This window comes from Corvus kubaryi, unplaced genomic scaffold, assembly GCF_017639235.1.
Source record: "Corvus kubaryi isolate FWS band 111438036 unplaced genomic scaffold, C.kubaryi_AGA036_p1.0 37394, whole genome shotgun sequence".
Classification (NCBI taxonomy): domain Eukaryota; kingdom Metazoa; phylum Chordata; class Aves; order Passeriformes; family Corvidae; genus Corvus; species Corvus kubaryi.
Genome location: NW_024581133.1, coordinates 421,165 through 448,017, shown reverse-complemented (window position 1 = coordinate 448,017; position 26,853 = coordinate 421,165). Strand labels below are relative to the sequence as shown.

General features: G+C 35.6%; 1 protein-coding gene across 7 annotated transcripts in view; it reads right to left on the bottom strand.

The window, feature by feature from the left end:
• WDR72 (WD repeat domain 72) overlaps nucleotides 1–26,853 on the bottom strand; it is a 104,066-nt gene that overhangs the window by 63,844 nt on the left and 13,369 nt on the right. For 5 of the 7 annotated variants that reach the window (XM_042039413.1, XM_042039411.1, XM_042039410.1 and 2 more), the window contains exons 5-14: nucleotides 24,307–24,481; nucleotides 23,727–23,803; nucleotides 21,841–21,960; nucleotides 20,598–20,743; nucleotides 20,141–20,237; nucleotides 17,616–17,757; nucleotides 17,070–17,315; nucleotides 16,312–16,532; nucleotides 14,814–15,009; nucleotides 3,832–4,034 (exon numbers count right to left, since the gene is read on the bottom strand). In XM_042039413.1, coding sequence (XP_041895347.1) covers nucleotides 3,832–4,034; nucleotides 14,814–15,009; nucleotides 16,312–16,532; nucleotides 17,070–17,315; nucleotides 17,616–17,757; nucleotides 20,141–20,237; nucleotides 20,598–20,743; nucleotides 21,841–21,960; nucleotides 23,727–23,803; nucleotides 24,307–24,481 — 1,623 coding nt within the window. Of the gene's footprint in view, nucleotides 1–3,831; nucleotides 4,035–14,813; nucleotides 15,010–16,311; nucleotides 16,533–17,069; nucleotides 17,316–17,615; nucleotides 17,758–20,140; nucleotides 20,238–20,597; nucleotides 20,744–21,840; nucleotides 21,961–23,726; nucleotides 23,804–24,306; nucleotides 24,482–24,896; nucleotides 26,456–26,853 lie in introns of all 7 variants that reach the window. The other 2 variants (XM_042039407.1, XM_042039412.1) reach the window with 2 other exon arrangements.

Genomic DNA, 26,853 nt, shown 5'->3' with positions numbered 1-26,853 from the left:
ACAACTTATGCAACCACATCCTAACATCCATCCCTATAAACAGAGTTGAAATAATGGTGCATCATCACATTTTTATCTAATCCACAAAGCACTGTCTTTTTCTTTTTAACTAAACACAAGCATCATTCACCACCAACATTAATCTGAAGATAAAACAGCCTCACTTTCAAAATAATATTTAAACTTTCGCAAATGAACTCTAGATAGTCTTGTATAAATCTGAAAAAAAAAAAAGAGAAAACAGGTTACTATGAACAAGAACCCAATATTGATTTTTCTGCGGTGCAGTAAAGCATCTCCATTCTATTTGGCTGCTGTCAAAGCCACTCTTTAACAGCTGGAGTCAAATTGCACTATTTACAGCAAGAGCCCTTGTCAAGTGGACCATAAGTATTCTAACAATACACTATTCAAATGGCACTTTGCCACACAAATTGCTGACTTGATGAATACCCTATGTCAATGACTAAGGCCGATATAAAAGTTTCATTTTTATGAGAGGGTTTTACATTCACATATTAAGTAAAGCTTTCTTGAAGAACTATTAAGCTATATATTTTGGGTCTTTTGACATTAAAAATAATTAAAATCTGTTTAAACATATCAAGGGGATTTTACAACATTAATATGGATCTTGTGTTAACTGCATTTGTCACAGTCATCTGTTATTGGTACTCCCACCGGCACGTGCAGCACAATAAAAGAATTAAAATGGTCAAAACACCATGAAATCAAAACATTCTGCTTTTGTATCTGTGATTTACATGATGGCAAACGTTTTGAAAGAAAGCCTTTGAAGCTGGACTACTGTGTCAGGATATTTATCTCTTTCTTAGGATGGAGGAAAGAGAGACCATTATTTTGAAAATGTTCTTTCATCTTAAATATAATATGAATGGTAAAAAAAAAGTAATAATAGTAAGAATAAATGCTTAATCTTACTTGTAATCTTCATGTGGATCACTCATACAAAAGGACCACTCACAATACCTACAGGACAGAATACCTACCCACTCATTTTTCCTGTCACATAAATCTTCTGAAATTGAGTTCATTAATATATGCTAAAATTGATGATGGTGGGGTTTTTTGATAGAAAAGTTATTAACAATTCAGTATGTTGTTAAATTTCTAATACACAATTTGCCAAAGAAGGAAATTGGTAATGAAATATCATTCTATATTAAAACCCTCTGATAATCCGAAAGTTTTGTGATAGTTTCATGTGCATAGTAATTATATACTTTAATTAATAGGGTATGGAATGCTGAAGTCTGATACCCACAATCCTCTCACTAACTACATGGGATCTCAACTTCCAGAATATCTCAAGATGCTAAAACAGAGTGATGCAAAAGAGTCAAGAGTGCACTTTTTGAAAAACCTAAAGAACAGTTTCCTGCACAAAACTTAAGAAAAACAGCAGACTTAAAAACAAGCCCTCATTTCAGCAATAAGAGAACAGTGCTAAAAAAGCTGCAGTTCCACACTCCTTTTGTGTAGCCAGCCCTGGGCTTCTGCAATAGCATTAAGGGGACCTCCATTGCTGTGTTTTCCCCAGGTTCACCTACACTATATACATTTAGCCTCCAGCATCTCCCACACCAATCCACAGAATCCTCTCTAAAGCAGATGCAATTGGGAAGAAACTCTGAATGCACCGGATGACATATGTTTGATGAATGAAAAGTGCTTTCCCAAGTACAGAACTTAATTTATTATGAATTTAGACAAACCTAACAGGTTTGTAATGACAAAGAACGTGAAACTAAAAAAAAAATTTCAACAGAAGAAGTCTTAAGAGACATCAACAGTATGCTTAGTAAGTTTGCATTTGAACAAGATAATTCATGAACAATATTTAAACAAGAAAATAGAATATTATTTTGAGAAATCAGAGCAGGCAAGATGCGCATCAGATCGAAGAAAGGCACTACAAATCATTACAATTCCACCATTTCCTGTTGTGATATTTCTCCAAATTTAAGATCATGATAATTCCCAAAGCATGTTAAATTCTGCACTTGAAAGTTTACAAAAAACTCTCTTCCCATATGTCATAACCAGCACATTTTCCTTCCTCCCACCTTGTTAAATCCATGGAATTTTCAATTTAATAGACATACCTAAAACTACTCACCAAACAACTATCAAAACTTTTTTCTTTTGCTCCTATTTAAAAAGGCAAGAAGAAACTATTCCATTTAACAAACTAACAGGGAGATCAGATTCTGTGTCAATGGCCAACTAGTGCACCATCTGCCCCACAACATGCTCAGCAGGATTACGCTCTAATAAGACTTTTCAGAAAATGGGATCAAAAATAACTTTAGAACTCAGACTAAGGTTAGTAAAAGGTCAAAGAAAAATTTTAAGAGTTAAACGAAAATCATTGTAAACTCAGTGTTACATGTAAATTTGCAGATTCAATGAAGAAAATGCCATAAAATTCAAGAGTGAGGACTTGGATCACGCTATATTTTATCAGACAGTTTTGAAATACCTGGTACTTCATTTCCTATAATTAATAAAGCCAGAAAAAAGGCCAGAGACCATTCTGAAGGCTGTTTCCACATTTTAGTTGAGGGGAAGCATTTTTCATTCTCAATACTTGTGGTAAAATACCTTCTACGTACATTGAGGGTTGAGGAACAGCAGACATGACTTCCTCTGTTTATTGCAGAGAACAGAATTCCCAAACCCCATTAATTAAAAACTGGTAAGCAAGAACAAACAACATGAGAGCCCTTCTCTTAAGATACACTCTGATGAAGAGTTTAGTGAATATATTACCTCCTGATGAACAAACATGGTGTAAGAAAACAGGTTTGCACCTTTTTTTTTTTCCTACATGAAAAAGGCAATACCCATCTCATTGAATTTGAGATCATATTAAATTAGACCGTTTTAATAATCAGTTTTACAAATAGAAAATACAGACTTTTTAAATACCTACAAATACCTGATAAAAGTATAGATATCTCTAGGCCACATGAAAAGAGAGAGACTATTACATTTTCAACCTTACTTCTCATGATTTGGTGCCTCTGTACTCATTTTCTCAGTTTTAATGGCACATTAACTCTACTTTAAGCATCTTATTTCCTTCTATTACTTATCAGAAACAAAAAGAAAGTGCACATCATCTCCATCAGTCACAATTATTTGGTTTAATGATCTCTGTAGAAAAATATTTCTAGATAAAGCTAAATACAAATCTCTCCCTGGCCAAATCTTTCCTGAAGATGGTCATACCTATTTGCAGCCCAGTACCTCCCAGGAGCATTACCATCTTCTTTTTAACCAATAAGGTACCAAATTTAATCACACTAGTAAAAACAAGGCACTTGCAGTCTATTCTGAGATGATGCTAACAGAAAACACATGCCCAAAACTACCACTGAATGACAAGAGGAATCTGTGGCCTCATTAGAAAAGCAGTGAAAGACCAATAGCATTGGATCATGGTGTGCTTGTTCTCAAGACATACACATTTGAATTGGTGTAAGGTGTATTCATTTGTTCTGAGGGTACTACTAACAGGTGCACTCATAAGCTAGAGGCACGAGGAAATAGGGTCTAACTACAGGTAATAAGTCTGAGAAAATCCTTTTGAGATTATCTACTGATGATCTTACATAAGGCCCTCCGCCTGCTTTCCCCATTCGTCCATGAAATGGGGTTGAAGGCATAAAAACTGAGCCAGCCAGAAGAAACCTTTATAAACTTAAAACCAAGCTACCATCCCACTTACACATCAGTAGGTGAAAGGGTAAAGAATTTGGATCACAACTCACTGCTCTTGAGTTACAGTCTACTCTTCACTCTTACCTTATCTGAAGATTTTTCTGTATGAGCAGGATAAGGGCCCATGCCATGCTTATACAAGCTGGACTGTTTGTATCCGGAATTCTTGTTTTGTTTTGACTCTTGAGATACAGGAAGTAGAGCATCTGCCCCTAGGAATTCTGAATCTTCGATGGCAGTAAGAATTGCTCGTGCTGTTTCACCGGTTTCATGTCGTTCCAACGTGCCTAGAGAAACACAACAGGAGTTATAACTTTTTCAAGGAGCTATACTATTACATCTTGTGCAGGTGTCATAGTATTAACATAGTACATTTCATGTGAGTAAATAAATCAGAAAATATTTACAGATGAGGCAAATAACTTTTTTTACATTATTTACATTTTTATATTTTTACAATTAAAAATATATTCTACACTACTGCTATCAAAAAAATTAAATTAAATTTAAAAAGTTTAATTGCTAAAGAAATCACTGCAACAAATAACTTTGTTTCAGACCACAAGAAACTCCAGATATTTTATACATGTGGAGTGAGATGCAGTTTTCAAAGGGAGCCAAGAATATTCACAAAAATATCACTTGCCCTAACTGTTCAAAATAGCAATTGGTTTCCTCCTTACAAAGCCCTCCCAGAGCATCTGTATCATTAACAGTGTAAACAACAACACATTTATGTAATATTTTAGTGCTGTCCTCTAGTGTTCTGGATTACAAATAGCAAGGGAAACCTTAATTTTTTTCATTCCATTCCTAAAAATTGTCAGATGTAAAGGTAGCTTGCAAACACCTGATATAGATGTATCTTAGTCAGTAGGGATATGAATGTTATGTTTCAGACTATTTCCTCGCTCGTGTGGCTCTCTGGAATCTAAATTCCCTGGCTGTTATACCCAGTTATATTATTTTAGTAAAAATTTTATTTAGTAATAATTTTAGTAATACTATTTAAATATAACTAACATTAAAGATATATAAACTGAGCTTAAACGTATTTGAAATGAGCTACTATTATATACTACACATTTCCTAAAGGAATTAAAAGAAATTGCTGAAATAGCATGTTTCCTATAAATATCAGAGGTAAAATACATCTGAAGGATTTTTCAAGTATTAAATATCAGCTATAACATGAAATTTTTTCCCCCTAAGTCTGAATTCTTTCTACCCTCAAGTAATACAACATGAATTTTCCCTTTCACTGCTACAAGAAAAAAATGTGTAACACTGAAGTTCTATCAGTAACACCTGCTTAAAAATATTGGACTGGGATTGAGGGATCTCATACAATAAGTGTTTGTGTGTATACGTGTGTATAAAATCTCTTTATCTGAAATTATTTCTCTGAAACTCATCCATTTCTGTTCACTGCAGTATCACCTCTACTACTCACATGACAGTCTTTGAATTCAGAGCAGAAGAAAATAGGGCAACTGATTCTTTTTCCCCTATAAAAATCAGTTGAACACCTCAGATTACTGTAATATTACACTGAAAGAAATAAGGTTAAGCCTCAAAATTGTTTTTAATGTGCCATTTTCTTAATTCTTCCCCAGGACTTGCAGCCAGTGCAAGGGACCATTACAGAACAGAATGGTTACTGAAAGGAAAATAAGTTGCCCAAAAGGTCTTCATAGTTAGACTGTCTACAAAGCTCCCAGCACTGACACATTTCAGTATTTCCAGAACACAAAAGCACTGTTTCACAGATGCCTACAAGGGATGATTATACAGTTCACACTGGACATGAGCAAACATTCTTAAAAATACTATAGCTTTTGCAAAGTGAAGAAGTTTGGAAATTATACAGACACTCAGCTAATGTTATTTTGGCCTCTTTTACAGATGTAAAGCAGCCTTTCAAGCTATAAATATGCCTTGTTTCCCCATAGAACTATCTAGATTATTCAGAGCAAAATATGAACAAAATTCATCAAAGAAATCATTGCTCTTCCTACTGTTAAATAGGGGGGACTAAGCTTTCTCTACCAACTTCTGTGGCAAGCCCACTACACAGTGAATATTTGTATGCACACATTCATACATCCAACCCTGTTTTCTGTAACACTTTTGTCAGTGCAACTCACTTCCAGATTCCTCAAGTGCTTCAGAAAGACTACCATAACATCCTTGTGAAATTAACAGGTATCATGTTCCTTTTAAGGAGAAATTACAATAAATTTTTAATAAATCCAAGACTTTTGGGGGCACGGTACTAAATTTCAAAGACCTGATTACGCATAGTCTTTGGTATTAGACAGAACTTGCAAACAGACCTTGTTAGCTCCAGATGCATATGAGTGCCTCACCATCAGCCTCAGAGTCAGACCATTCTGTGGGATAATCTACTGGATTTATAATAGAATATAATTTAGTTAAGGCTACCATACTACAGACTTGGGTTACTTTTCATATATCAGAGCTATTCTCTGGCAACTTCAGAGCCAATTTTTCAACTTCTGGTTGAAGAAAAAAAAAATCTGAGTTGACACAAAAAGAAACATACCAGAAGTGGTAAAAAATACAGAAAATGTGACAGCAGAACTTAAGCTTGCAAAGAAACGGCCTGAATGGAATATACAGGTATTCTCAATGTACATGAAAATGAATTTATATTTTACATATTTAACACACACATCTTATTTTAAATAGATGACAGATATGCTTCTAGATATTATAGACTTACCAGATGCAATGTGAGAAACCACCAAACAGGTTGTTAGGTTACTGAACATTTCTGCTACTAGCGAACTCCAACTGTGTCAGGAGATGCCATTGCAAGCATACCATTTTTGGAGTAGTTTGGAGAAGAGAAAATTAACATCTTTTAAACTGAAAAAATCTCTTCTGGGTTCACACTACGCAAGAAACAGGACTTGGCTTCTCACACAGGGAAGTTACAATAGGTTTGGGGGGTTTTTAATTTTTAAAGCACATTTATAGACAGGAACATGGAATAGCAAATACCCTGGACAATCAGTTTCGTTTCTTACTAACAGAACACTATGACACCATAAAATCAATTTCAAAACTTCAGTTCCATCTTTAAATCATTTCTATATCATTCATAACAGCTATCTCAAATCCCTTTTAATTAGCACCTTCCAGAAGATTTTCTTAAAAACTCCCCATCTTGTCATGCATATACTGCCCAATTTTGTTCCCTGTATGTGAACGTCTGTATGTACAGGTTTCTGTGTACAGCTGGAGCTGCAATAAAATGGCAAAATGTGCATAGGAAAATGTGTGATTATGAAAGTACTACGAAGTATTTATATTATATGCTTAACTTTACCCTTCTGAAGAGCCCAAATTATTCATTTACAGAGCAAATAGTTGGGGGAGACAAAATATAGGAAGAGAACTGTATTCTGTGATGCCTGAATACATCTTTCAGAGAAACAAACAGGGAGCATAAGGGGAAAGGATTTAGAAATCTGTATACATATGACAAAGACTTTCTGATCACCACAAACAGTCTATTAAAAATAATACTGGGGTGGGGTGGTTATTGTTCAGAAACTTATTTGTTGGGCATATGCTGTCTCTGATTTTAAAGGAAAATAAAGAGTAAGGAAAGACAAAGCTTGTACATGAGAGTACAGGGAAGAGGACAGCAATAAAATCTACTCTCAAATCTGAAGTATTTTAAATACTAATAAGCCCAAAAGATTTTGATTGAGGAGCACAAAATAACGACAGATGAACAGGAAGACATAGGGGTGTCTACATGGCAGCAACAGCACCGCTATGACCCCCTACTATACATACAAAACACAGGAAAAGAAAGTCTTTATCTCTCTAAAGCTGTGACCATGGCAACCAAGTCTCAGGAACAGACAGGAGTGGAGTATTTCACTCTCCTGGGCAGCTCTAGACCACGAGATGCGACTGGCTAGAGACTGTTACAACATCTTATTCTTCCTGTGGACCAAGTACTACAAATTGTGTCTCTTGGTGTTAGTGCTGCCCACACAGTTCTCTGGGTTCTGCTTGTACTGAATGCTGCATTTTTACTGGAGAGGTCACGCATATTTTCCTGTCTCAAGACGAGGCATTTGCTGCCATCACATGACCTGTCATATCATCAGGCTCCAGTGCTTTCTGTTTGCTGTCACAGCTGAAGTATCGAAAATCCTCAATATTGCAGTGCTGCTGTGACCTAGTAACTCAGATGACTCTTACAGCATAACAGTGCTCTGTGAATGAGGACTTATTTCAGAATTGATTTTATTAAAAAACAGCATGTGGTCGACAACAAATCCTTTTCTTTACAAGTAGTCAAAACAGAAAACTTACCTTTCAGCATAAGTACCATCTGTAACATTAGTTGGTTTTTTTTCTGTTAAGATCTTCCTTTCCATAAATACCTATTTCATCTGAAAAAAACCCTCCCAACATGCTTTCTTCTATGCTGGTAGAGTGAGGCATACAGAAATTTTATATTCCTTGCTACAAAAATGCTTGAATTTTACAGTTCTACAATTCTTGCTCCAAGACAGCTGTCAAGCACTTCGCTTGAAATATTTCTCCTTATTGCTAGTGCTACCACTCCAACATCAACTGACCCAAAACAGAGGGAACAAACATTGCCTCAAGAATATATATTCCAACTAATACCAAGACAAAAGTAAATGCCATCTAGCAAATAGAAATGGGGTAGATTACACAAAACTCAGCCTATTAAAATAATCTAATAATATTTTTAAAGGTATTTTACTTGTAGGAAGAGATTAAAAATGGAGATGCCCTGTGATGCATCTTTGCAGACCCTCCTTACTGATTTTTGCATTTGGAAGATTTCTGTCACGTCCAACTCTGTGTGCTATTGACATTCTTCAGAATATACTTTCAGAAGAGCCTTAGCAAACTACTGTCAACATCCTTCAGCTGAAGAAAGCAATGAAGAACAACACTAAGAATACGACTGAAATCTAATTTACAATGCTGTTTTACATATGTGGGTAAAAAGAACAATTCCCCAATGCAGCCAGTTCTTAACCTCAGGATTTCTGATGCAGGCATAAGACCCCAAAAGAAAGGACATGGAAACTCCCCTGTTCTCTCCCTGACTCCATCTAAACTATTCCAAACAGTAAAGGACAATAATCCTGTAACATGAACTGTTAAGACACAGTAAATGTGCTAAACTGGGCTGAATGGAAGAAAGTACCAGCTCTGAACTTGGAAGACAGGCACATAGTTTCCATCTACTCCTTGGTCACAATCTGTAAGATGGAATGAGAATCTGCCCCTTAGTGTCTGGAATGAAACCCCTCCCTGGCATGCACTCTTCTGACTGCACTGGATCATAGCAATCAGTTTTCAGTTACACTTAATATATATATATTTATATTTATACATATAAAATATTATTTATTAATAAGAACGAAGATCAATTATCAACTGGAGGGAAGAGACACGTACAGCTAAATTCCATACATGTTCCAAGTATACATAAAGTACAAAAATGTACATGTGTATGCATACATATGAATCTAAAGATACACCTCACATACTGACAAGTCAGGTATCCTCAGTTGCTGCAAATTGGGGAAAAGATGACACTTTTTTTTCTTTACTCTGAGACAGACTTTCCCAAGCTCCACTACCCTTTATTATTCTACATCAATAAGTATTTGCTGAATGATGACTCAAATTTAGAGAGCTATGAAATATTCGACTACAAGCTACAGACTGACCTGAGGCTTACACACATAAAATATAAGAAGCAATAAAAAAGAGGCAAAACATTAGCTAAGTTTTAACTTAAGACTGACAAATTAAAACAAAAATACGCCCAAATCCAAGTGCTAAGTTCCACAAGGCATATATATCCATGTTTAAATCTTATTTGGAGATTTGCAGATCTTTAGGCTACGCAAAATTCATTAAGAAAGAAACAAGAATGTAGTACTGCTATGACTGTGACCCTACACCATGGCCTCCAGCAGATGAAACACAACCACAGGATTTATCAGTTAGGCCACATTCACCCACTCAGATCTAATTCTGACCAATGACCTAAAGAGAAAAAGAGAACAATAAAGAGACAGGGAAAATGAAAAAGATATCAAAAGAGACTGTAAATCACTAAATTTTACAAGGACAAAAAGGTCACAAAATCATAATTATTGTTGGTTCTACAATTATCTAAGCATAAATCTTAGTAATGACCAAATTTACTTTGATAGAGCTCTAAGTTTCATTAAAACTATACAACTTATTTCCCCACAGCCACCCGATGAAATCTAAGCCTTAGACTTCTAAACAGTTTAATCCCTGATTTCTGGGTGGGATGAGAAAAGTTTTAAGACATATTAAATAAAGGTTTACTCAGGAAAAAAAAAAGCCAACCAGACAACCCAAACCCCACCCCTCACAAAATCTTCAACTCATGTGATACTTTCTGTTTACCACAGATTTAGAAGGCTCATTGTTGGCACCAATTATAAAAATATTGGAGCATATATAACTACATAAAATTTTTCTCAAAACAGTGTTTGAAAATTTTCCAGCATGTTTGACCATCAATATGATCAAAGACTTGATCCATAACATCACTATCAGCAGAGTAATTTCATTTCATCCATTGCAGGCATGCTTCTGAAACAGCAGAGGTTTCATGTAACATTTAAATTTATCAATGTGGCATTAACACAACAAGAAATACTTTCAGTGTATTTCTGAGCTCTTCTCTATTTTTCGTAAAGATTTTTTTAATGATCATACAGATGGATTTGACTAATGTTAGACACTGCATATTTTATGAGGGCTACCAACCTCATTAAAAGCCTGGTTTCTTTTAATGATACCTGTGTAGCTTTTAAATGCTTGAGGTAAAATTTTCTATGCTTGACAGCTATCTTAAAAGTGGCATGATTTTTTTCGTTCTCAGCAGAAGTGCCTCAAGCCATTTATCATTCTTGTTAAAGTCATGAAACAAGTGTTCCAGAAAAACTTCATGCCTTAAAGGATGGACTCAAAGCTGAACATTCGCCTTCTGTGAGCTGCACCTCCAATGCTGGTGCCTTGCTCCCACCACAGTGACAGCATTACTTGATGTAACATTGCTCTTCCTGCTTCCTCAGCTGAGGGAGGTCCATACAGACCCTTCCACAAGGTGACAAACAGAGTCAGTCTCACTGCAGTGAATGGAAGTGACAGTCTTTCACTTACCTCTACTGAAAACCCCAAGATAAACACGTAAGTATCACCCTGATGCTACATTTGCAAAACCAGGTAGTAATAGCAAGAAAACCTCTGAATTGAGACAGCAGGTACTTCTATGTAAATCTCTGGTATACTCAATACATCAAAACATGGGGGTTTTAAAATTACATACCACCTAGGGTGTTCTAAGAATGAATCTATAGATAACATTGTCATTTTTAGGATTTCTGCTTTGCTTAGATGCAAAAGTTTGAAGAAAATAGCAGAACTATTGTTACTAATCACTCAGATATTGGGCTAATCAACACATCAAAATACAAGAAAAAGTATTCTATTGAGAAAAGGATTCAGGTAGAGCACAAACAGAGAAAGCAATACACGAAGTGTGGATCAAACAAAATACTATTTAGATGTTTATTTAGTAATTATCTATTATTTATTGATGATTTGGACCTTTCCTAGCAAGGGTTTTAAGCATAGAGTTAGTTTTGGCTATTCAGGAGATCTGACTTCATAAAAATACTCTTTAGGCATGTTTCAATTGTTTTTTCTCATGGAGCTAGCAGCATGTAACAGAGTTCTTAAAATTTGCACTCCCTGGGGGAGTATGAAAAAAAAATACAATCTAGCCAGTGTAAAGCTAAATATGTAGTATGATAATGTAACAATAAATTGAAGTTTTATTAAGTGATATTATTTCTTTAAATTCAAACTAAACATATTGTAAAACAATAAAACAGAGCAAGACTCGCAAGGCAAAAAAAAGTAACAGGAAATTAGTAGATGATTCATTCTGCAAGTATTATGAACTTCAAGGAATAAATTCATTTTAAACTCGTACTAATTGAAAAACAATTTATTGCTGATAAATGAAGATTATTAACTCTGAGCAAGGAAGATTTCTATTTGAAGTCTACCCATTCATTCTTCACTCTTAATACATATTAGATATAAAGGTGGCTTAGTAGACATGTTGCCATATGCTGTTCACAGCAAGGAAAAGTTCTTTGATCCTTTTATTACTATATCTTATTGTACTGGTATTTATTTTTCTAAAAAAGCAAAGATACCAGCTGGTTAGGAAAATGTAAAAGCAATACAGATAACAACTAATTTCCTTATTGAAGGGGATTTCAAGTGGTGGCTATTGGAAGAAATATTCTGCACTTTAATTAGACTAAAATTTGTTATTGATTTTCATATTTGTCTTCTAGCACACAAGTTTGGAGCATATCCTGTACACATACTATATTAATACTCCAAATGTATGATTAGATCAATATTCATTGTCATGGAAAGATATTCCACTGTAATGGAAAGTTGCCAGATACATATATTAAAATTTAGGTGAAATACATTACACTACACAGATATCATTTCATGGCTTCTGTACTGTTTCCTATATCACTACCCACATGCAGGTACAATACCAACATCTAAACTTCAAGTTATTTTGCTTTGCTCTGTAAATCAAGGGAACACAAGGATGTAATTAAATTTATCTTATTCTAGCCATGTAAGAGAGCAGGCAATTACCTTTTTCCCTTTTTTCCCCCCCACCTTTTTTAGTCTTGCCTTAGTCAGTGGGGAATAGATACAGACAAATTACACTTGCAGTCACCTACACTCCTGGTATTTAACATGTCAGCATAAACTATGCTGAAAATCCCATTTATTTAGAATATATGCAGATTAGAGTACTCAGAAAGCTTCCCAGTGAGTATGTAAAATAAGGTTATCTTTGGAACCCTCACGAAAAGAGAGTACAACAAATTGTACATGAAGTAGCACAGACTTAGATTTTAACCTAGGACGCAAATTTTCTTCTGCCCCATAAAGTAATGATGAAAGCCTGTTGAAACAAACATTTTTAAGTCCTTTGGAATGCTTTCTGTACAAGTGTGTCAACCTCTGTCACAGGAAACTGGACAATGAACTGCTACGCATAATGAAATCTTCCATCTGCTTTAGGGGTCATCCTATTAATTACCTAATGGAAGAACAGTTTTTAAGTGGTACTAGGCCTCAACTTCAGAAAAGTCATCTGTCAAATTCAACAGAATTACTGCTGACTCTACAACTGTGTAAATATTGAAATATTCATAGAAATTTCTTAATCCACAGCCTGAAATTATAACCAGACTGGCGGTTTCCCAGTCATCCGTTAACTTTTGCACAGGAACACTGTTAAGATTCAGCATTTTAACTGCAACCAGTGATAGATGAGTCTGACACAATACTCCACTGACTTTAACTTAGAGGCAAAGCCTCAGTCATGAAGCTAACTGCACAGCCAGAAGAAATACAAACACTTTCTGGCTGTGGAAGCAATAAAAGCTATCTTATATCCCTTTCCATGATGGAATTCAAGCACAAGGCTACCACTTAAGATTTTATCCTATTTAACTGAGTCAGGGAACACAGTCAGAAGTAACTGTTTAGGCAGGTGGTACTATGTCTGGTTGCCCATTCATTTGCCAACAGATGAAATCCTAATGAAAGGTGCTGTGTTCCTGCAGAGCTGCCTCAGTGATGCTGTGTGCATCTCTGTCATACATCTGAACAATGCTTTGTCTGCCTGAGTGCCACTGAAGTTATCTACATAACTCTTGATCTAGGTCAGGCCAATTTCAAGGATCAACGCCGTGACCTCTTGTGTTCTCCTGCAATACAGATGTAATTCAACATTAAAGCAACTACAGTATATCCTACTAGGCTTTCTCAGGTGTTGACCCTAAATGCCACCTTTTAGTCAGCAATGCAAAACAGGAACCAAAAAAAAAAAGATTTGTTAATTGCTACTGTATAGCAAATAACAGCATCTTTTCTTGTGTACCAGCTATTCTTAAAGAGACAGTGATTGTGGCACTCATTCTTCTGTGATACTTGAAACAAAAGATACACACTTTTATCCATCTGCACCCTGTCTGAATATGTAACGTGCATGAGCAGTGGCACCAATTTTACTTCCTCATTAATCTTGAAATAGGCAACGTTTTTATGAGTAAAGGAGAGATAGTTCAAATATACTCTGATTTTTTCTGTTTTGTCTAAAACAAACAGTGTAGACTGCGTGTTGTAATAACCTGTAAATTGTGACCTCAGTGTTCAGTTAGTAAAACTGTGTTTTGATACAGTTTTAACACGCTGTGCATTTCAGAGGGGCTCTGGACTCAATGTACCTTTCTCCTCTCAGGACACACAGCTCAGAATTGCCTGGACACCCATATTGTAGTGTCTAGTACCATTAAAACTTCTAATAGCTCTGTCTGTCCAAGTTTAAATAACTACGCTTATTACCCACATGAATCAGCATTACATTCTCAAATCCCCTGGGAACCTACAGTTTAACCTGAAAACACTCAGCTTTAGTTCTGCTGACTATACAGTTGTGAGCTTTACAATTATCTTCCACTATTAAGTGATTATCAACTAAATCAAAAGATCTCAGATCATGAACTTTTGGAAGAAAGCCTAACTTTGTTCTCCAACTTGGGACTGTTTAGACTGAAAACATCAGTCTTTTTAATAAGTTTGATTTTTATTTATAGCTCCCATGAATGAATATTCTACTCAGTTCACTGACATGTCAGCTAAACTTCTGATTGTCAGGATCTGACTTAAGCGATTCTATTTTACTAGTAGCATACCTTGAAACATAAGAAAATTTTCTTGCTTGCTTGTTTATAGGAACATTGGAACTCTCCAATTAATATAATCAATGTGTTAGTATTTCTACTAATGTTTTGGTCTTCCATAAATTATGCTCATATAACACCATGTGACAGACAAACCTTCAGGAAAGTGGACAAAACAACCCTCCGTGTTATTACCTGTTTCAATTTCCCAAATATAAACTGAATTGTCTTCACATCCAACAATTAGCACATTCTCAAGCGGGTCAAATTTTATCTTCTTGACAGGAAACAGATGCTTTCTGGCATGTAAGAGACATGCTCTCTTCTGAAGGTGTAGAATTGCTACTGAGTGGTCACTGCACACACAGCACACTATACTCTGGTCTCTCAACTGGAAAACAGAAAACTCCAGTTTCAACACTGTAACCACATTCATAACCACATCATTTTAACAGGCCTAGTAAAAGTACTCCAGTGATTTCTTTCCCAGAACATACTGATTGCAGGAAATTGTGGGTTTTTTCAGCCAACATCTTGTTTTCAACAGGCTGGCTATACAGCTCATTCCCTGACAGGAAAACATACCATCATCTTTGGTTTTTCAGTATTTTAGACATAATTATTTAAATTCCATGTATTCACAATGTTCAGCATATCAAAGCAGTGATTATATACAGTAGCAGTTGTCCTAGAAGAGAAAGTAGTAAAAAAAACTACCTTAAACCAAACTGGTGCTCATGGGATATAAAATTATATCAGGTCTAAAAACAAAAGCCAAGGGCAAGGTATTTCTAACAAACAAAAACTGAGTAAGTTACAAATTGATTTCATACTGTATGGATCTGATACTGCAAAGCCTTCCCTTCCTGCAAGTAATTTTTGGTGACACACAGAGGAATTCCCCTACAAAAAAAAGTCATCTCTTTAAACCAGGATGAAACACTAGCCAGGCAGGCATTAAATCCTACTCAGTTTTTAGAACAAAGATGAAAAGGAGCCTTACAAACATTAAAAACTTTGTTACTGCAAACCATTTTCTTGACTACTTAATTTTGGCATGTCAGTGAACTGTGAGTCATTCATAGGTATCAAATGTGTCTTTGCAGGCTAAGAGGAAAAAATGGAAATCCCAGCCCCATGGAATACAACATTCAAAGTTACACAGAACACTCAGTACAGTAAATCTTCACCTAAATTTAAGTTCAAAATTCAATTAATTAGAACACAACTTTAAATTATTCTAAATATCATAAAATGCAAAAGCATACATGCAAAGGACCACAAAGATGTGTCAGCAACCAAAATGAAGTATATATATATTTTGGACCTATAGAAAAGATCAGATTAAAATGTGTTCAAGCTCCTAGCCTTACTGAGCACACTTTAAATGTCAGGAGGAGTAGTTAATCAGATTGACATATAAATTGATAATCACAATATTAAAAATGGTGAATAGAATGAGAGAATAAGAGCTTCAATTTAATATGCCACAAACTCAAGAACTCAACTCCCTGAAATTAAAAGCAACTTTCAAAGACAACAATTAAGTGAAGGTAAATTAAGCATAAAATGCTGTGGTCTAAAGTACTGCCAGACAGTGTTTCTTTTTAGTTTCTCTTGTATATATACACACACACAGATGGGTATATAGAGATAATTTTTTGGGGACATAATTTATTATGCTTTTACTTACTCTGTAGTGTTCTGGGGATTGCAAGAGCTCTGTCACTGGACCAGACTGCAGATTAAATTGGTGCAGGATTCCTCCAGTAAATATATCCCAGCAGATCACAAGAGAATCCTGGCCCCCTGATAACAGCCAGCTTGGATCAAATCTTACTGACTTGTCATGTGGATAAAGCAAACAAGTGACTCTGCTACTGTGACCATTCAGAACCTTGTAAGGTAGATTATCTGAAACAAGATGGTGCCTAAATTATTTTTGCTCTTTAAGAGTAGGAGTTCCATATTTTTCAGTACTTACTAAAAGTCAGGATATTCAAAGGACTAAATATAACCAACCTTCACATGGGATCAAAGAATTTTGGACCTGTTCCTAAAACGGAGAACAAAGGTCTGCACTCTGAGCTTCATCTACTGAGATGTACCCTTTATGTTCCCTTCAGTGGAATGATCTTTTAGAGAGCAAACAAAAAAGAGAACTGCCAATATAGTGAGATGTCACATATCTCACTTCTAGCGGATATCCAATCCCACAGCCATCCCCAGATTCCTAATACTGGAAAGCACCTTGGTAGTGCTAAGCTGTGATCCAATAGATCAGCTACAGAAGAAGAAAGATCATCATAATCTTCCATTTTTCTCATTTCATCCCTGACCACCAGCCCTATTCTTCAGAGAATTTTTACAGGGATCACTGGAAGGGATGCCAGAAGTATGAAGTCTTCTGTGCTTGACTGAGATGAATCTGAACAAATTGTTAAAACTTACCTTTAAGAAAAGATATGTTTTCTAAAAGTCTTGCTCTTGCAGTTTTTAAACCTAATGTTACAAAAATTTTCCCATTTTCACATCCACACACAAGCTTATCAAGAGCAGGTATGTACACAGAGGAACTGACAACTGCACTTCCAAATCCATCTTCAGATCCACAAAGTTGATCAATAATGCCCTCTGACATGGAATGATGTTCATCAAAATTATCCTGAAGAGTCCACACAGCTGTAATTGGGATCTCTAGAGGGTGGGGCAAGAGAGGATTTTTTTTGTTTATGCAAGACAAAATATAAAAAGTCAAACTAAATAAAACACACATTTTCATCTTTTGATCACTTCCCTTAACTTATCCTTTCTGCAGTCTAGGGTTGGAATGTCAGCAGTTGCTACTCCTTCTTACTACAGGCAATCATCACACAGTGAATAAATGAGCATCACTTTTTAGCGTGAAAAGTTTTTTATGAGAATTCAGATTTTAATGAAAACTGACCCCAAGACATAATGAAAAAGATGGTATCAAGTGTGCCAGAAGTACCAAACCTTTTGGAGAACCATCAAACGTTGACACAGGAACATCAGGAACGTGCCACAAAGTGATCTGTCCTGAAGCTTCACCAGAAAAAAGAACTTTGTAGAAAGGCTCCTTTCTTTCATTCATGAAGCCCATGACAAAGGGAAGACTCTGTGAAAAAGAACAGTAAATCAATAATCTGAAAGAAAACTGACAAAACAATGTAATAATTAATTGTAAATGTGAAGGCTTTTTTTCACCAAAAGCCGTAAATATATAAAACAAACCACAGTTGGTTCCTCATTTGCCACTAAATCCTGCTCAGACCAAGTCCACTCTGCCTGGTACAAGCCTCTCAAAGATCACCTCTGCTTTGCAAGTATTCTTGGCTAAACCTACACCTCAAATGGAAAACTGAACCGGGAGTTCTCCTCAGGTTTACTGTTTCACCAGCATAAGCACCAAAGTCAGGCTGAAAAAACAATGCAGTGAAATGCTGATAATCTTTGCATCAAAACAAATTCAGCAAAGCTTCAGTCATCACAGCTTGCATGACTCCAATAATGAAAGGTAAGAATTATGCTTTTACACAGGTAGCAGTCTACAACACCACCATTCAGTCATGAGGTGGTGAAGCATCTCAAAAGAGCAATGAAGCTGCTGAAGGGTCGGGAGCACAGTTCTGATAAGGAGCAGTTGAGGGAGCTGGGGTTGTTTACCCTGGAAAAAAGGAGGCTCAGGAGAAGCCTTATCAGTCTCTACGACCACCTCATATTTTGGATACACTTATTTACAACACTGAAGTTTGAGAGTCCATTCCAAAATAATTAAATGTCCTGTAAAATGGTTCAGTCTACAGTCCCAAAATGTAGTTCAAAATGGATCATCACACAGGTAATTTGGTTGTCTCACAAATCTGCTATAAAAATTATTTAGGTAGTAAGGTAATTACTAAAGCAAAAATATTAAAAAAGAGCAGGTCAGTATTTTTTAAAAAGCATGTATTTGGGGGGAAGCATGTATGAACTTTGTACCACCACTGTAACCCTATTATTTGCTAAGCCAGGTGTTTTGGCTGTTTCTTTTCCCTCACCTTTCCTGACCTTTTGGCATCCTTCAGCAGTTATCCCATCTGATTTTAGATCACAGCACTTGGGGAAAAGATGAATGGCTTATGCTATTTCCCTTCAACTGAAAATTAGATCTGTCAGGCTTCACAGGACTATGCAACAAACATACTTTCTAAGGGCCTGCATTTGTCAAGAGAAAGAAAGAACACCACAAAACCTCACAGGTAGATATTTAACAGTGTTTCTAGTCAGCTACAAAAAATGTTTCTGCTGCATATCTTCATAAAACTGCTTAATGAGCTGCTTGAGCTGTCACACAAACACTCAAACTAATGCCATTTCAGGCAGGAATTAAATCCACATCTTCCAACAATTACAACTTCATAAACAGCATTAGCAATCAGACTTAGCAAAAGCACCAGAACCAAAGCCTCACAGAATAATCTATTTGTTTTGATCCATTTTTGGCCCAAGTAAGAAGGCCTACCACATATCCTGCCTCCCATCCCCCCAGCTTCCTAATTATAAATTCTACTTTTTAAATCAACTGGGTTTCCTTATTCATTCTTTTGTGGTCACACAAAGCACTACATAGAAAGTGAGTGAAGATGAAGGTTTTCCAACACAGCCCAGTCCATTTGAGATACTTGTCCACACAGTAACTCCAAATCTGAAATTGGTGTGACATGCTCTGCTAAACATGAATTCTTGAAGGAAAGTATAAAGATCACCTACCTTTCCAGCTTCCTCTTTTCTTAACATTAGCGACTTCTTCATGCCAAGACCATGGTTCTGAAGAGAGTCACATGTGTCTAATTTTATGCACTGTGGGTACATCAGTCTGCTCACAGTGCAAGAAAGTTCTGCATGTGATTATGCCTCTGAAGGCTGAAGCCAGTATTCCAGATAAGATGCCACATATTCAGACCCCCTCAATTCAGGGTGGATACACATGGGAAGCAATCTATTTATGTGGTTTCATTGACATATGTGTACATTCCTTAATAAAACAAGAACTAAGTAACTTGCTTGCATTTTGCTCCTGGGTTGCCTTTTTTTATTTTGGTTTTATGACAGTGTTTTATTTGTTGGGAGTTTTTATTATTTATTTTTACTAATTTTTACAGATTTGAAAGTAAAGTTTCTAAAAATATTTTAGAACACATCTTTACGCTAGAAAAATATTTCTCTTTTTATCAAAATTAGAAAAAAGAAACACCAGCTACTTCAACAACCAGTCTATCTATACTTGTAGAGGGATTTTTTCCACTGTGAAAAAAACCTAAATATAGCCAAAATCAAAGACAAAATATGCTACGAGCATCTTCAAGTTTGTAAGTAACAATTTTAAAATGAAGGAATAAATATTACTCATGTTTTTAATAGAACAATTAAATCTGTTGATGAATTCATCAATTTTTTGGGGATTATTCAGGTAATTGTGAATGGACAATAAACAGACTTTCAAACCCTTATGAATTTACCTTATTTTCCTTCATACCAGTAAAGCTGAGTAAATGAGGACAAACTGTTTCTTTCAGCACCTTTCCATCAGCAGGGTACATGCTTTTAGAAAGGCCACTGCATAATTAAAAAAAAATTAAAACATACAAGGTTTAGAAAGTAATTTTTTTAGAAAGCAGAACAGTAACATCCAAGATTCACAAGTTAAATTAAAAGTAACCAAATAAGTAATTACAGGAGACTTTTTGAAATCACAGCACCAGCTGCCCAAGTTCTACATGGCTAATCTTATTCCTATGTCCCCTGCTGGGTCAAACAAAGACTGAGGGCTGTCAAACTCAGGGCAAATCTTTGAGTGCCAAAGTGGTTTTGTTCTGGTTTTTGATCATTTGCAACATGCAGAGATTTTCCATAGTAACCCTCCCAAAGTTCATCTTGTACCTGAACTTTTTGTGTGAATTTCCCATCTGAGCCCACCTGTTCAGCAGCTGGTAGATGTAACTGTGGCCATCTTCTGTCCAGATGATAAGTCTGTAAGCTGCCAGCACCTCCCCACCAGCAAAGCACTGACCACTCTTACAGAACTCAGTACAAAGCAAGGAGAAATCACAATAATCATAGACCTAAGTTCAGAAAAACAATAAAATATAAACAAATAGTATTGGGAAATCCATTTTAATCTAAACTGGGTTTGGGCAGTGGATCAGTAAGTAGAACATAAGTTCAACTCTGTAGTTTAACTGCTTTTTTTAGAGCCTAACATGTTTTGATACTAACAAACTACTGCAAAGTCAGGGTCAAACCATACAGCTCAAAGTTAAAGATACTAACAGTTAAAAAAAAAAAAAAAAAAAAAAAAAACCACACCAAAAAGTAGCATTAGGGTCTTATAGTCTCACTATAGAAATTAATAGAAAACAATGCATGATGGAGATATTTTTCCATGAAAAGCCTATCCATTCTACACATGAAATTTCTCTATAAATGCTTTTGTACAGAATTTAAGTAGCCCAAGAGACATCTCAAGGATAGTCTACAACTACATTATTCAAAGCTGACCCAGGTGTATGTAAAAATTTTTAACCCAGTCCTGCCCCCACAGAGATGTTTGAGTCAGGTGTACACGTTAAAATAACCCTGAGCGATCAGTGTAAGAGAAATTTTGTAGCACTGGGAAAGAGAAATACAGAATTTTTACAATAAATTTCAGTTTAAATACATCGTATTCTCTACAACTGTTACTATTTTTTTTTTTTTTAAGTTATTTTATTACAGCTACACGTAAAAGCAATATAGTCTGGGGTCCTTAGCTGGCTTCTATCAACAAACAAAGGTCCCTGGCTACTGAAGACTTGCCAACTGTGAGTACTTCTGTCATACTTAAACAGGGTTTTTTAATCTTTGTCTCCCTTTCAAATGCAATGTGGAGGGGACTATAATACCCCCAGTGCTCTAAAACTGTCTAATACTTAAATCCCTGTTCTTTCCAGCCAATTTAGTGTTAAACTTTTAAAGCAGAAATACATTCATAAAAAATAAAAGCTTCATCTCTTTCACACAGTTTAGATAAGCCGAGAAGTGTTGCAGGCATAATTATATCTGACAATGTGTGAAAATTTTCTTTAACCTAAGGAGAAAAACAAATATCTGCATGTAAAAATCATATTAGCTTTCCAAAATTAACAACATTAAAAAGAAAGTGTAATGCTTAGTAATATACCTGCCAGCACATGGAGGACACAACTAGAAGGAGCCTTTCCGTGTAAGTACAAAACCTTACTGCTTGACAATTTATACAGTCCAGAGATTTTGATTCCTTCTCACACACACTTTGTCTCTCCTTTACAGAACAGAGGAAAAAAAAAAAGCTATAAAGTTTGTTTCAGGTATCTGAGCTTTTAGGATGGAAACAATCCACTGAAAATAACTTTCTGTTAAGAGACTTTCAAAATTCAAAGCAACATATACTTGTTAATTAAAAATGACATAGAAAGACAACAGGGTTCACAATTAACATGTAAACAGAAGAATGTAAACATTCAGTGTGGCTCAGACCTTGATCTCACTTAAAGAAATGATAAAGAATGTGGAGAAGGACTAAAGGCAGGCCATAAATAGCATCTGCTGTAATGAGTATCTGCTAAGTATTCTTCAGTCAAAAAATAACTACAACCTATAAATTGAGAGCATCAGATTCAGAAAAGCTGATGAATATAATACTTTCCCACTAATTCTTGTTGCAACCAGGACAGTGAGATGTTGGTGTTGCCATGTCTTGTTTGCTCTTAACACCTTTAAAAGTAGTGTAAGAGTAATTAACTTTCTTAGCTTGGTATTGCTAAATGTAAAGACTGTTAAAAACAGTGTATGTATTTTCACACTTTGTGTGTGAAGAGCAGACTTATTAAAGTCATCATGCTCAAAATTATTCTATTGGAGGTATATTTATAAATCATTGATTAAATCACTTAAAACTGATGTTTTCTGTTTTGAAAGATATCAACAGTCTCAAAACCTCTCAGAGAAGGGGTACATATGCTTGGAATCATGGCTATAAAACTGAAAGCCATTTTCTTACAACAACATTCAGCTTCAGTTAGTTCCAAGTAAAGCCAACAATACTTATTAAAATACTCTACTTTAGAATTTAGCTGGATTGTTACTAACTCTGAGGCAGTCACTCCACAAAAGGCGGCCCCAGGTAGTAAAAAGACTGCACCACACCATATGTTCCTCTGACATCTGTAACCAGTTGTCAGAGTCTTCAATTTTTACAACATGGCAGTGGGGTTTGCTCTAGGAATGTTGAAAAAATGCACCCACCCCAAAACACTGCAGATAAATCAAAAACACTGGGATGGTATCAAACTTTGGACAGGCTCTCCTCAGGGGCCTGATTCCACCCATGAACAAGTAGTGCTGCCCATGCCCTGCAGTTTGTTGAACCAGGCAGTCATGAGTTACCAATGTTCAGAGAAGTCTATTGATATTTTGCCAATCTGTCTCATAGTACTTAGCTGTACTGTTGAAGTCCCTTTGTAAATCTAGCTTTTAGAGTTTAATTAAAATACAAAAATTGCATCCCAATTCTAGCACTTGTTCATGAAAGGTGACAGCTGCTGAGAATATTAACACAAAAAAGAGTAAGTGAGCTTGAAGATAGAAAAACAGGGCACTTGACACAGCAAGAGCCTTTTCCAAGTGAAGATAGCATTGTGAAAAGCAGACTGAGGAAAACAAAACCTAAAGGACCATTTTGAAGAGAGCAACAAGGGTGAAGAGGGAGTACAAAGGCCAATATTGAAGAGCTTTGAGCTTAAAGGACAGAGTGAAGGGGCTCAAAGACTTTATCAGGATAGCAGCAAAGCATTGCAGCTTCAGCATCCTGGAATATGAAAAGACAAGAAGCCTGGCTGAAGGGTAGCACAGTTGTCAAGACAAGAGCTGTCCCATGGCCCAAATTTAAACAACACAATGAAGATGTGTTTTCAAAATTTTGGAACAAAAGTAATACAATCTATTTAAATACACATCCAGAAGATTTAAATTTATTCATATTCTGCTTCAATGTAGCCTTTACTTGAGAACATTAATGTTATCACTGACCTGGATACTATTCAGAGATGAAGATAGGTCCCACACTTTGAGAACTCCAGTTACAGACACTGCAACCAAAGAGTCTTCTGTGTAAAGTTAACAGTGAGATAGTCAACTTGAAGCCAAGTTCAAACAGCACCTACCTACTCAGCACTAAAACAAGGATTCTGTAGGACACTGCTTAGATGAAATCTCAGTTTTACACAAAAAAGTAAATAAATGATACACAGAAATGCAAAACATGTCAGCAAACAGTAAGTAATATATTAACAGAAGGCATAACTGTGGAATTGTGGCTTTAATTTCTCTGATATTACAAAACTTATTTATACTTAAATCCAAGAAATTAGCTGCTTATATGCAGTAGAGAAGGTGTTTTGTTTTTCTCTAAAAAACATATTAAATAAAGCACGACCAATATTAGGAGCCTTAAAAACACCTCTTGTGCTATTAATGAAACATTAACATCTTCTACATAACAGCTCTGTGAAACATGATTGGATATTAAATCAGGTAGTATGATACCACCTATACAGAAATATTTTATCACAATTTTATTTGCCTACATAAATATATTTAAAACATATACCTTGAATTCTTGCTGAGTGTACAATACACATACAATTTATCCAATCAGAAGACTGAGATGATGATAAAGTGTGAAGAACACCCAAAGTTTTAGCATCAACAATAAGAACATCTTGATATTCTCCGCAACAAAGAAGCCAGCCTTCACCTGTCATTCGGAATGAGCAATGGTAATACTGTCCAAGCAGAAAGCAGAGAGTCAGCACACAGCTACACAAATGGCATGCAGATTTTTCACAATGAACTTCTCATAATCAACATTTTTGTAGCATCAGTAAAAATCTAAGGCATATGTGAAACCATATACAATATTGCCAGTGACACTAGCAAGGAACACAGCTTAGCAAAAGGTGCTTCATACTGAAAGCAGCACCTGTCCTTCCTATATATTAGGATTTTGTAAGTTTTGGAAGAAATTCAGGTGTTAATTTTCCCTATAAATTACTAAGGAGTTTGAGACTTGTTTCTCTGAGAGGCCTCTCTCCAAACATTTGATAAAGCTCCAGTCATCAAGGGTTATACAAAAAGGAAAAAACAGGTGAAGATGCAGGATATTCGTAATTAAATTTTTCATAATGAATTTTTGATTACTTTCCAGGAAGGATTTCTACTCCATAAGAGATTCTTCATTGTGACATTGAATGCCCTAATGTTCAGAAGATTCTCTCTGCAATCACATAAAGAAAAAAACAGACATGATAGTAGTGCAGAGTGACTAGGAGGATTTCTTTCGTGCTATGTCTTTTATATGCACAAGGACATCTGCATTCCATCTCTATCTGTATTTGTACACAATTTCTATAAATGCATAAGCAGCCACCTCGAATGGGATTTACATGTAATACTAACCTTAAAATACAGGGAACAATCACACAGTGGGACAAAAAATATCAGACAACCCAAAAAAACTGCACCTCATTAACAAATTTTCTGTACATTTTTGCTTATATAGTAATTCTCATTTTTTCAGTCAACTAACTGAAGTGTGAAAACAAAAGTAGTATAAATAGCTGGAAATAGGATAAATAGTACTAGAGACATTACGAATAAACAGAGGAGAAGTGCTTGGAATTTGCAATTACTGTTTCCATTAAATTAGGCTCGAAATAGAGGATTTCTATAGTCAGTTATTCCTCTGAGAAAATTCCACACTGGTTAAGATCCACAAATGTTTAAGTGTTGACCCTGGTGTTAAATTTCATTTCAAATGGCAAATATTCAGTTTGCCCTACTTGACATCTGCCATTCATAGCTAAATCATCTACACTGAACAAAAGGAACCTACTGGAGCAGATAGGTTAGTAGTTCAATTAAAACCAAACATTAACTACAGCACAAGCAACTATTCCCCATGGAACAACAAGAAAAAAAACCTACAACAAAACACACACAGAAAACCACTTTATTATAACTATCTGAAGGCTGCATTTTAAGAATAGTTTCCCCTCCTAGCAGTATCTCTTCTTTTTCCTAAGAAAGTTTTCCTGTTAGATGTTCCTATTTTCCTTTAGCTATCTTGCCCAAGGTATTAAAGAAAAATAATTATTTGCCATAATTAGGTTTAGCTCACTTCTTTCTAATAGAGATGAAGCACCTATTTTCTACAAGTATTTGCTATACCTGCTTGAAGGGTAAGAATGAATATTCCACCTCTGATCTCCACAAAAAATGTACAGGTAGTCAGCTAATCAGCTAGGCCAGATTTGCCTACTTCCCTGCAGAACTTGTCTGTAACATCATCTATTAAAATCTAATTAAGCACTAGAACATAGCAGGTCATACTGCACCTCTAATAAATTATAATTTAAGTATTGTTTTGTTTGTGAATATACATCCATTTAAGGAACATATATGCTTTAAACATACACACAAATAAAAGTGTAGAATAATTCTTAATTTATATTTTTATACACACACAAAAAAATTAAGTTAATCTTCCAAATTTTTGTTGGCAATATATCCAAGATTTTTCCTCTTCCCTTTACAATTAACAACTGTGTTTGAACTCCTCATAGCAACCAAAGCAGTGTCAGGAAAAATATTTTCTTCTGGAAGCTTCAAAAATTTTGGATTCCAAATTGGCTGTACTTTGCACATGAATTTCCAGATTTCCATCACTTGAAGCCTTAGTTCCACCCTTGACTTCCTCACTGAAGAAAAACAGCATTTTAATTAACACAGGAGCCCGGAGCTTCTTTTCTACTAACACATCCAGAAATAAGCCACACCCCAGAATCAAACCCATATATGTTGGGCCCCTCAATCTTACTGAGGTGTATTTCAAACACTCCCACACTCCAAAATCTACTTTTTTTAACCTGGTTACAGTTTCAACTAGACACCTGAAATTATCTGAAGCAATATTGAAAGTCTCTGAAAATACGGGATTTTTCCTAAAGTTCTGCAATGAATGAGAGCGTATTTTTGACAACAGGGTGAAGAGCAGTCTTTTGGAGGTCAGGAGTTGAGGACCAAAACGGTTCAGAAGTTTAAAAATAAGTCTTTCAGCAGACTGTCTCACAATGTCTGGCTAGATTACTTGTACTTT